The sequence below is a fragment of the Panthera pardus genome, unplaced genomic scaffold (assembly GCF_024362965.1).
Source record: "Panthera pardus isolate Hobbes unplaced genomic scaffold, ASM2436296v1 HiC_scaffold_27, whole genome shotgun sequence".
NCBI lineage: Eukaryota > Metazoa > Chordata > Mammalia > Carnivora > Felidae > Panthera > Panthera pardus.
The window spans coordinates 112982102-112994614 of record NW_026526843.1 but is presented as its reverse complement, the minus strand read 5'-3'; the positions used below and the strand labels follow the sequence as shown (position 1 = coordinate 112994614).

Genomic DNA, 12513 nt, shown 5'->3' with positions numbered 1-12513 from the left:
GGTAGACTTCTCCCTCTGTTGCTCAAAATGATACATTATCCTAAAAGCCAATAAATATTTAAGCAAACTGGGCAGGTAAATGTCCCAGCTGACTTGGGAATTAGACTAGAGTTTAACCTTAGATTATATTTCTCCAGAAAATGCCTTCAAACATTTAAGTTTTTCTGTGAAACTATTTTAGTAAATCTGGCCTAAGCCTTACTGAAATCACTTGAAAACATCTAGCTGCCATCTTCTTCAAATTCACAAGAAATCTTCACACGGTCTGATCTAATGAACCCAGAACTTTCTATCTTTGAAATTTCTCCATACATCTTCTATTCTGCCTTGAAGAAAATCCAGGAAGTAGCAAGAAAAGCAAGATGTCAAGATTTAAGTAATGACTTTGAAGGAACTGTCTTGTTTTGGTCACATTCAGTCCACCTGCCTACCACTTCTCCCACGCCTGCTTCCTCAATGTGGGCGCTATGCTGCGTGGGACCTGGTTTTATCCATCAACTTAATGTCAGGGCCGAGCACCCAGTAGACTTGAGTAGAGCTTCCTCAACTCTACGGATTCCAGCACAGCCATGCAGTCCACAGGCTGGCCTCAGTAGACCTCGGGGCAGAAACAGGTCTCTGTTTCTCACCCCTCTGCCTTTCCCTGCCCTGTCAGCTCTGCCTCCTTCTTCCTTGACGGCATCTGAAGCAAATGGTGTAGCTTTCCAGTCACTTCTCCTTATTAAAAAGATCAGGGGAGGTGAATCAAAACTTGGATCAAAACGGTCTTCCTGCCTGACACACAGCTTCTCTCCGTCCAGCAGTGCTGACCTGAGTGGAGTGCACCACTGATGTAGTCTCTGTGCACACTTACCTCCCCACCCCACCCCCCGCACGTGTCCCTTCTGCCCCCCACCTGCTTCATCCCGCTCATTTAGGGATGGAAAGGGAGACGGGAGAGGGCTGCGGGCACGAGGGACGGAAACAGCAGAGTTCTCTGTCCTTAGGGCTCTCTATGGGTCCCTCTGGCTGTTCACCGTTTGGGGTCCTCCGTTGAGGTGGCTTCCTCGCGTTCTCCATTCAGAGCGCCTTGTGGGGCCCCTGGGGAGCCGTCGGGGGACCTGTCTGGAGACCTTTGCACCGCATCTCGCCCTGACGCGGGCGTCGCACTCTGATCAACTTCCTCCATCCCCCCCTCTGCTCCGCCTCCAGTGGTGCACTGCCAGCCTTGACCCCCTGCCTCCTCCTGCCCTGAGGTTGGTTCTCAGCCCCAAAGCCAGGGACTCCATCCAGCTCCCTCCCGCAGCCTCTGCTTGCTCCCGGGAATCCATTCAAGGGCAGACCCCTTGCAGAGCCGTCCTCTCCCACCCAATGACAGGAGCTCCAGCCCGCCTTCCACCTTGAGACTTCTCCAGCTACAAGGCAGGCCTCAGTGACTGGCTTCACCATCATGCATGTGGGGGAGCATCTGACAGGAAATCATATGCCAGTCTCTCCTCTACAGACAGCTCCACTCTCGGTGAGCAATTCTCTACCTGACTCGAGGCAGACAGGGACACAAGCAAGGGTGACACTCAAAGCACATACTCGCTAGTGTGGCATGGGCACCACCTCATCTGAATGGGTCCAGTTGTCAGCACCCCACGTGGCTGCATGGTGTGTACGTGCTGGAACTCACTCCTGCCTGTGCCTGTCCTATGGGGGAGGGAGTGGAAATGTCACAGCCTCTCTGCAGGCCCGCACCCCCTGCCTCTCTCACCCTCTAGCCTTCTCTCCCACTGCCTGCTGGGGTTGGGTGAGGGTGACTGGACCCGTTCAGTGTCCTACCAGTCCTGTGTGAACGCCGCCAGGACCTCTCTCTAGGAAAAACCTCCTCTTGCATAGTCAGTCAAGGTCATACTGGATCAAGGATATATCAATCGTAGGTTTCCAAATATGCAAAAGCATCCTCAGGACATACTGAGCTCTGTGTCACAGGAGGCGGTCAAGCTTGATACAAGAGATATCGTAGCCAGGACCGGATAACAGGTGGAATGAAAATGAGGGTATCCATTATTCTGATTATTATTTGATTATCTTTAGTGAGCTACTTTGTACATTTTCAATTCTGTACATCTCAGTATCTTCAAGTTTTCTGCAATATTCATAAAATAAGCAACGAGGAAAAATAAGTAAAGAAATAGTGAATGTCGCAGATCCGGATGCCTGAAGCCATCCCGGAAATGGGTATTTGCCGCTGGAGGGGTTTGCTAGGGCGGCTGTAACAAATACTATAGACTGTGTGGCTTAAGCCACAGAAATGTATTTTCTTACAATTCTGGACACTAGAAGTCTCAGATCAGGGTGTGGTCAGGGTTGATTTCTTCTGGGGCTTCTTTCTTTGGCTTGTGGATGGCTGCCCTCTCCCGTCTTACCTGGGCTTTCTTCTGTGCACACCTGTGTCCTAATCTCTTCTTCTTATAAGGACACCATTCGTAGTGGATTAAAGCCCACCTACAGGACCTCATCTTACGTTAATTACCTCTTTAAGGACCCTATCTCCAAATACAATCACATTCTGAGCTATGAGGGGTTAGGACTTGAACGCATGAATTTTTTTTTTTGGGGGGGGGGGGACACAATTCATCCCATAGCAGCTCCCCTGCAGAATTTATTTTGTCCCTCGCTGGCACCAAAAGGCCTCTCTAAGGCAGAAGAGTTAAAACCTGACCCGGTAGCCAGGCTACTGGTGTCTTCCATCCAGCCACCACACTCGCGAGAGGCAGCCTCTCTGCAAAGTTGTTTTCAATCCCGTCTTGCATTTTGTGCTGCCCCTTCCCACAGCGGCAGCCCGTTCACGGAAGGATGCAGCCTTCTTTACGGCAGTGTATGTAGAATGGGGCTCAGCTACTGAATTGCATCTTAAACACGTCCTGGTTCATTAAGCAGCCCTCATCACTCAGCCTCCCGACAGCAGTACTGCTGGCTCTCACACTGCCTGTGCTTCTACAGGAAAAAATTTGTTGACCCCTGATAAAGTTTTGCACTTTTTCACTTGTTTAAAGGACACTGGCAACAAAGGCTTCCGTATATCTCGTGCACCCAATTCCAAGTGAAACATGTTTGCAAGTCAACAAGATCAGATATTCACAGACGTATACAATGCCCTAAGTTCATAAAGAAAAATTCAAAAGTGAATTCCTTAAATTCATCTAAAATGTTACATGTTTAAATTAACTTTTCCAAACGATTGGAAACATCTGGTTTAATGTAGTCATTTACAACGTTTAACATAGGCACCCAGAGGAAGTAACAATACCATGAACACAACAATGTGTAAAACTTGCTGAACAAGAAAAGGAAAGGATAAAGAGACTATTTGCAGGGGTTGGGGGTTGCATTGTAAGATGATCGGGGGAGGGGGGGTTTCTTATATTTTTCCTTTTCAAATTTCTGCAAAGCAATCACCTCATTTTTTTGAAAAAGGTTATGATAAACAACTGTGGAAAGAGTGCTGCAGCTTAAAAGGCAGATGATAAACACAAAAATATATGTTTTTCTGCAACTCTATAAAATAGGAGTAGAGTTCACTTTGGACACAATTTTCTTTTCCCCTACACCTCCTTTTTCTAATTTTTTGAATCATGTGAATATATTACCTATTTTTAAATATTTATGTGTACGTGTGTACACACAAATACATATATCATATGTTTACTTTGCTCCCTCAAATTCTATTCTTCTGTTTCCTTCTTCATAGTCACAGTCCATGCATCATATATTATGGGTTTCAGGTATGCCAATTAATAGTGATCCTGTTTGTCAGGTTCTGAATCATTACAGAATTTAGACAAAAGAATAAAGCAGCTAGGAGACCAAAATGAAAGGCCAGGTTGGAGGACACAGCTTTAATCAGCAGGAAAATTTTCTTCCTAATTAAAAAAAATCCTGAATGGAGATAAATTCATCTACAGTGTCCCATGTACACCCATCGCACATACAGGAGTAATATGCAAGATATTTAACACCCTATATGATATGGCACCTACCAACAGCAACAGTCCTCATCTGTAAACAGCACATACACCTGTAAGGCTGTACAGAACATACAGGTATATGTGCCTGCCCATGCAGGGCCTAATTCTGGACTCAGTGTAGGGAGTAGCACAGAAAACCACCTGCTGTCTAAGGGCAAGCCAGGTCCTAAAGAGAAGGGAGCCACAGACAGCTTCTCCTTCCAGCTCACCGATTGGGTCAGCCTTTTCTCCTCTTGAGGGGAAGAAGGAGAGAGGGAGTAGACAGAAACCAGGAGTGTTACCAGCATCACAAATAGACATGAAAGGAAACATCACAAATACAGAAGAATAGAAAAAATGTAAAACTGTTAACACTTGTACTAAAGCTTCTAAGAAAATAACCAAGGTGCTATGACAGATATCAACAGTGGAATGAACCTATACATATTTATTTCCAAAATGAGTGCTAAGGACTTATTTGTTCCCCTTCCCCAAAATTCCTATGTTGAAGCCTGAACCCACCCCCCCATGTGACTGTATTTGGAGATGGGGCCAGTGAGGAGATAATTACAGTTAAATATGGTCATAAGGGTGCAACCTTGATAGAAGTAGTGTCCTCATTAGAAGAGAAACCTGAGAACTCACTCTCCGCCCCCTTCCAATGCCCCCTCAACAGAGGTCACATGAGAACAAAGTTCTAGTGGCATCTGTAAGGCAAGAGAAGAGGACTTGGAATGAGATCTATCTTGCCAGCACCTTGATCTTGGCCTTGCAGCCTCCAGAACTGTCTGGCATTTAAGCCACCACTGGGTGTGGTATTTTGTTATGGCAGCCCTAGCAAACTAATACGATGAGAGTAGAGTTTTTTTTTCTTTCTTCCTTCCTTCCTTTCTATGTATCTATCTATCTATCTATCCATCTACAAGAGAAATTATATGTATACAATAGGAATGTATAAAAAGCTTATGACCTATGACTACCTCTAGAAGTTTTTATCATCATAGCACCTATTGAACAAAGAGCATCGTTGGAACATGATATAAACTGTAAGGTGAGCTAGATTACAAAAGTTTTTTTAATGTTAAAGTAGAGATCCTTTTCAAAAATGAAGTTAACTAATTACTTTCAAGATAGAATTTGGAATTAATGCATGCCTCAAATACTACTGCAAATAACTAATTAAGATTTTTTACTGTGTACTTACTCTGTCGTTTCTCTGTTGGGAACTTTCCTCATGGAGAAAGCCACCATTGCTTTGAAGAGATATTCCTCATTTGTATCCCAGGCATACTAAGAGAGAAGTAAAACAGAAAATGTAAAAAGGCATAGGATGAAAAATGGTCCGTTGCAATTTAATTGTGGCCACCGTGGTATTAATCAGTGCCTGCCTCTCTCTCTCTCCCCCACCCCCACCTTACTCATACACTAAAGACTGGAGACCCAGATAAATCTTATCACAATAATGTTCAGGATAGGCTTTCTTGGACATTCTATCATTCCAAGCGTGGTGTATTTTCCATCGTATCATCTTCTTCACAGTCTGCAGTATTAGTAACCCATCAACAAATAGTCCATTTGGACATCCCATCCTGGACATTTACAGGACATATACATCATTCCTCCCTTTCTCTCTTCCCTCATAAACTGACTACTTCTCTTAGCTTCCTTTCCTTTACTAACATTGGTACAATTTTTCTTTCCATTTTCTTAGCTGGAAACTTGAGTGTGTGCGCATATAACGGATTGAACTGTGTCCCCGCAAAATGTATATGTTGAAGTCCTAACCCCCAGTACCTCAGAATGTAACCATATTTGGAGACAGTGTCTTTAGAGATGACTAAGTTTAAATGAGGCCATTAGGGTAGACCCTAATCTAGTATGACTGGTGTCCTGGCAAGAACAGGAAATTTGGACACAGCCACATACAGAGGGAAGACAGCAATCTATAAGCCAAAGGCAGAGGCCTAGAACAGATCCTTCTCTCATAGCCCTCAGAAGGAACCAACCCTGCTGAGACCCTGATCTTGGACTTCTAGCCTCCAGTACGAAGAGAAAATAATTTTCTGTTGCTTAAGCCACCCAGTTCATGGCACTTTGTTAGAGCAGCCCTAGTGAACTGATGTGGCTAACCACATATTTGCGGTGAGTAATCAAGTACGAATGGAGAAAGTCACAAAACAGGGTTTGTTGGTTTAACTCTAAGTTCATGATGTCCTACTCCCAAATTGCCTGGGAATCCCTTAGGTTTCTCCATCAGTTTTCTCTCCAGCTTTGCGCAGTGGCAGTATCGTAGCCAGTGAGGTTTATCCGAGGCGCGATTATCGCTGATTGAAAACTTTTCCCAGTTTCTCTCTCTCTCGTGGTTCACAGTGACTATCTTGGACCTCTTTCGGCTCCCCTTGCACCAAACTCAGTGCTTTCCCTCACACCTCACACTCACACAGATGTTCTTATCTCCTAATTTACAGATATATACTCAAGTCATCAATTTAAACTCCCCCGTTTTTCTGACACCAAATAAAAAACTCCTGCTATAGACATACATGCTATCCACCTCCTTCCCCGAAAGGCCGGATGCGGTGTTTCTCCTCCCATCAGTGGCCATTGCATCCACTTCTACTAGGAACACTTCCCTCTGCCCTTCTCAGGATCTGAAAGATAACCGTTTCCCCTCTCCTCTGTCCACTGGACTCTGACTTTTAGCAATGCTCAAGCCTCCCCATTACAACACCAGAACCAAATTACTTTACTCAATCGTTCTTCCTCACCTACTGGTGTCTCTCTCCTGCCCTTCACAGCCAACACTCTCAAAGGAGTCGTCATACTCACGTCTTTACGTGCTCACCGTCCACTTATTCTCAACTCCCTCCATCAGCTGCTTTCCAGTTGCACCACTCCACAAAAAGGCTCTCTAAAGTTACCAGTGGCCTCCACATGACGCAGCATGATGAGCGGCCTTCAGCCTCAGCTTGCTCAGCCTGTCAACAGCATCTGACACTCCTGAACACTTCCTTCAACTTGAAGCACTCTCTTCCCTTTTGCAATGCTCATTCTGCTTTTCCTCCTGCCCCTCTGCCCCTTTGGCAGGTTCACCATTTTCTACAAAGGCTCCAAGTTTTAGAGAACCTCAAAGCTCTATGCTGGACCTTCTCCTCTTGTCATTCTGTACTTTCTCCCTCAGACTGTCATCTAGTCCAGGCTTCCACTCTCACCGAAATGCAAATGGCCCAGGAATGTAGATCTCAAGCCCACTCTGTCCTTGCCTATTCATCAATAACACCTCAAACTCAACAAGTTCAAAATTAAAGCTATGATTTTCTTGTCTGCACCTGGTTTCCTGACTCATAGGTGGGTCATCATCTGCTCAGTTGCATAATTAGAGACTAAAGCTTCATCCTTGACTCCTTCTCCATTCCTCTTTTCTACTCTCATCCCCTCCACTCTGCCTTCCACACTGTGGCCGCTGTCTTCCAAACACTAATTCTACCAAAACATCTCTTCCATAAAACCCTCACTTGCTTTAAAGATAATAGCGAAGTTTCCTAACGCAGTCCACACATTCTTCAGCCTGATCTCTCCTTCTTGCCCAAGCCCATCACACGCCATGCTCTACTCCACTGCTACAGCTGCCGATGCCCCAGCCTTCCTTCCATCCCCCACTCTCACCAAGTTCCTTCCTGTAATAAGCCTTTGCGTGTGCTGTTCCTTCTGCCCTTTTTCCTTTTATTCTCTGGCTCACCTGCACTCATGCTTTAGACCTCACAGCAAGTGCCGAGCACTAACGCCCCTGACAAGGCCAAAGCCCCCATGTGCTTCTCCTCCCTGCAATACTTGTCAAGCCTACACATTTCCATTTCATTTACTGAATGTTTGATGGACAACCAATCCTCCCAACAGCGTAAGTGCCACGAGGGCAGAGACAGGTCTGATTTATCTGCCATTGTGTCCCCAGCATTCAGCATGGCGCCTGCCTCAGAGGACCCTGGGATAAGCAACCGACAATCTACTCTCTGCAGTAGAGAGAGTCAATTTTACAGTCAGACTGCCTGGGTTCAAATCTCACCTCTGTCACTTGCTGACTTGAGATCTTGGGCACGTCGCTTCATTTTTTACACCTCGGCTTTCTCATTCACCCAGTGACAACGGGAATGCCCGCACTACCTTTCTCAGAGGGTTGTTGTGAGCACTACGTGAACTGATGTGAGTCAAGTGCTCAGAAGGGCCCCCGCTGGAAACTAAACTAAATCCTCAATAAATGCTGCCTGTTACAATGACCGTTTCTCACTGGGTGAGTAAAATAATATATTGGTGAACTGGCCTGCAAACAGAATACGTACCTCTAAGTACCTGTAGCATTCTTTGATTGCTTCTACCCTGACACATCTTAATATCGCCTTCTATTGGGGAAAATTTTCACAGACCACACGGGGATACTAAAACTAGAATTACACGAATCATCTTATTAATTCGACAGGCTTTATTGCACTTACAGCTACCTGAGCCCAATGAGTATTTTTTAACTTCAATTTCATAAGCACATATTTCATACTGTTACTTTGATATTTGAGAGGAACTGAAGAAACTGCACGTTAGAATTAGAAAATTTTTGGGCTATGAAACGTCTTATATGGGTGGAACCATGCCATCTTTCCAATGACTAGAAAACTGAGGCTCAGAAAATTCACATGACCATAATGGTGAGGAGCAGAGCCCAAACCAGACCTGAGGGCCTGACTGGGACCCCTTTGCTCCACAGCTTGATTAAAATGTTCAAAACATAAATAAATAAATAAATAAATAAATAAATAAATAAATAAAAATGTTCAAGTTTGCACAGTTGTTTTGTGTAATACAAAACCTCACAGATTTTCTAGCAGATTTCTAGCACTGCAGATTCAATACCTTAGGCAAAATCATTTTTTAATAATTTCTATTTTACTATTTTTTTTTCTTTAACACAGTATCAGATTTGAGGTCTTTCAAATTAATCTATATAACAAGTTTAACATAACTATACAGAGAGGCTCATTACAAGAGAAAGTAGTGTTATTAGCAAACAAAATGAAAAATGAACACACAGTTTGTCCACTTACTGCGTTATCTCCCAGAGCTGTTCTGATACTAAGTCTTACTTTAAAAGCATTTTCTCCATCTGCCAAAAAGAAAAAAAAAGAGCAGCATTTGATGATAAAAATCTGCCAAAACAGAAGACCAAACGTTTAACCAACTCAAATCAACACAATGCTGAACTTCAGCGAAATCGCCCCAAATACTCCTGAGAGTTTAACTACAATCACCTTACAGGGTTTAAAATTTTCTTTCAGACTCATAAAACCGTCATAGTCTCAACTTTCAGGCCACAACACGTCTGCAGATTTAGAAAAATAAAGAGGTCTTTATTGTCAATCATTTAGAAAACTGTTAATCTATTTTTAAGTTTCAAGGCTACATACCTGGTTGACAGAGTTCAGCATGAATAGCAGTCACCAGAAAAAAGAGCAGGCACAACATTCTTTCAGAGTGGAAAACACAAGGCAAAAGCAGGGATAAATATCCACCCTCCACTTAAAGCTGCCTTAGCCATTCTGTGACCCGGATTAGAATATTAGAGAAACAATCAAGCCACCACCTACAAGATTTAATGATTAAACCGCATTATTTAGGTTAATACTTAGATAGAAGCAGCCCATCTCCTGTCAGTTATTTACGAAAATCTGTTTGGAAAACAGATTAGCTGTCTTTTCTGAACTCTGGGTTTCCTCTGCTGACTCAAAGTCAGAATCCTCCCCTGCCCTTTCTGTCGTTGTCTGGCTAAGTGCACGGTGGACATTTTCCTTGGCCTCAACTTTCTATCTTGTCAGGGCTGAAGTAGCTGGCTCATAGATAGGCTATCCTAATTTAGAAAACAAACAGCACTCCTTTCTATCTCTGGTGAACAAAGGACGCCCTTCCAAGAATGGTCTCACCTGACTCTCACCTCCACAGATAAACATCCCGAGAGAACTTCCACTTCAAAGGGAATCATTTTGGTCAGCCCTGAGTTCTGCTGGTTGTGTAAATTCCAAGTTAATGATAGAGAGCGGCGCTGTCCAATGGAACATTCTGTGATGATGGGAATGTTCTGTATCTGTACTATCCAATATGGTAGCCACCAGACATAGCTGGCTGTTGACCACTTGAAATGGAACTACTGCTGCTGAGAAACCAAATTTTCTCTTAATTTATGTAGAACGTGTGACTAGCCACTACATTGGTCAGTGCGTCTGTAGAACTGTCATTAAGAGCCCCCTGCCATGAACTGGGTGTGCTGGATTCTTTCTGTCACCCTCAGAGTAGCACCTCACAGTTGCTGTTGTTCGAATCATCTCACACGTGAGGGAACTGAGGAGCTGGTGTTTAAGGCACTGGTGGCAATGGGGGAAGAGGAATGGGTGTCACTGGAACCCTATCTCCACCACACTGAACTGCACTGTGCCTGCATTGGTCATCATCGGTCAAAACTGAAATTGCAGCAAAGCCGCAGAGATGCTCTGAGGATTGTCACAATGAGTGGAAGAGAGTCTCCCCTAGTGGGCATTCTACAGATGCCAACAGAAGTGCCCTAGCAGGTTGATGTCTGGGCTTTCCTCTCTACCATGCTGCCTCTTCATGAATTCAGCCCCCAAGTTCCACCTCGTTGCTTGAAAATCATGAGTGGGAAAATTGGATCGGGTGACCCTGATGAAAATGTGGACTTTCAAAGCAACAATGAGAAAAAGATCAACAGCCACACTTCTGCAACACTTTGAGAGTCCTACCACTTCCCCCTCCTGGATAGGGTGATATTGTATCATAGATGACCCATTTCTGTTTGGTGACGCCACCTGGAGGAGTCTCTCCTTACCTTGGTTGCAAGGGCACAGGGCCAGGAAAAGTTGTATTAGAGGGAGAGACAGCCAAAATTAGAGCCATTCTAGCAATTTCACTATTAAGTGAAATGGAAATTTCCTAGAAGGAAGAGCTCACGTAACTTACCCCTGAAAACAAAGTCAGACTAGATGAAGTTATCTTGGGAAATGTTAGACTGGATAAAATCATCAGGAGAATAGAAAAGCCAGTATGTGGAGATTTTAACAAAGCTAATTATTTGCATCAGGGAACAAAGCCATTTTAGAGACAGATATGATTCAGCTTTGCTTTAGCCTTTAACTTCATGAAAGAATCAAACATGTCTCTTTTGATCTTACATAGTCACTTATGTGATTAGGATTGAAGATAGTAAAATACTGATCTGTAGTTAAGCCATTCTTTGAAAAGCAAAAAAAAAAATCCTCTTCCTTTTTGAATTATGATTTCTCTCTTTTTTGAAAATAAAGTTAGCCATTTATTAAACAATTTCTTTGTGCCAGTCTATTAGTGCTTAATAGACTTATAAAAAACTGCCCTTACTAAAATAGTTGACAAACAATATTATATCAATTTCAGGTGTATCAAAGAGTGATTCAACATTTATATCCATCACAAAATGCTCACCATAAGTATGGTTGTTATCTGTCCCCACATAGTTATTACAATTATATTGACTATGTTCCCTATGCTATACTTTACTTTCACTATTCTATACTTTATAGATGTTTGTTGTCTCATTTAAAAAATAACAGGGGAAAAAGGAGCAATAGAAATTCCATATAGAAAATACAGAGAAACCGAAAGAGAAAAATACAAAATTATCCATAATACCACTGGTGTGAATGACCAATGTTAATATATTTTAAGAGCTGAAACATACCTGCCTTAGCCTTGGATCTTCTTGTGTGTTCCTGTGTGATGCTGTTGTTTTGTCTCATTGTAGCAGCACATCACAACAGTAATGGTGGAATAACATGGACCCTTGTTTTCTTCCTTACTCTAATGGAGTGTTGCTTTTTCACAGGATCTGGTGGGTCACTTCAAATTCAATGTGTTGTGAGGTAAAAAGTCTCCTTTTATCTCTAGTTTACTAAAATTTATTTTGATCAATAACTGATGTTGAATTTTATCAACTGCTCTTTTAACATCTATTACTATGATCCTAGAGGTTTTACCATTTGATGCATTTTATTAATAAATTTTTTAGAGGTGCTTCGGTGGCTCAGTTGGTTAAGTGTCCAGCTCTTGATTTTGGCTCAGGAAGTGATCTCACAGTTCATGGGATCGAGCCCTGCGTCAGGATCTGTGCTGACAGCTTGGAGCCTGCTTGGGATCCTCTCTCTCCACCCCTCCCCCCCACCTCGAAATAAATAAACTTAAAAAAATTAATTTCTTTACATTGATCCAACCCTTAGATGAGCTTAGTTTGATGATTTTTTAACATGCTCCTGGACTTAATTGCTGTGTTTTTCCTTAGGTTTTTAAACCTATTTTCATAGAAGAATATCATTCAGGTTTCTTTTCAAGTGCTGATTCTTGAAGTTTATTTTTTTCTGGCCCTTACATTACCATCTTGAAAATGGTATAAAAAGATTTCTAACATCGTCTAGGTTTACAAATACTTTAAAACGCAGGGGAAAAAATGCAGAAG

The 12513-nt window shown here is 43.0% G+C and overlaps 1 protein-coding gene and 1 pseudogene across 2 annotated transcripts in view; one reads left to right on the top strand and one right to left on the bottom strand.

Moving 5' to 3' along the window:
* Positions 1–12200, bottom strand: part of CLTRN (collectrin, amino acid transport regulator) — a 34703-nt gene extending 22503 nt beyond the window's left edge. Inside the window, exons 1-3 of one of the 2 annotated variants that reach the window (XM_019417972.2) lie at positions 11743–12200; positions 9068–9126; positions 5179–5264 (exon numbers count right to left, since the gene is read on the bottom strand). In XM_019417972.2, the coding sequence (XP_019273517.2) occupies positions 5179–5264; positions 9068–9126; positions 11743–11800 (203 nt within the window). In that variant the 5' untranslated portion in view covers positions 11801–12200. Of the gene's footprint in view, positions 1–5178; positions 5265–9067; positions 9127–9427; positions 9572–11742 lie in introns of those variants that run through there. The other variant, XM_019417970.2, reaches the window with a different exon arrangement.
* Positions 6242–6325, top strand: LOC128774041 (U4 spliceosomal RNA; annotated as a pseudogene).
* Positions 12201–12513: the final 313 nt, after the last annotated feature.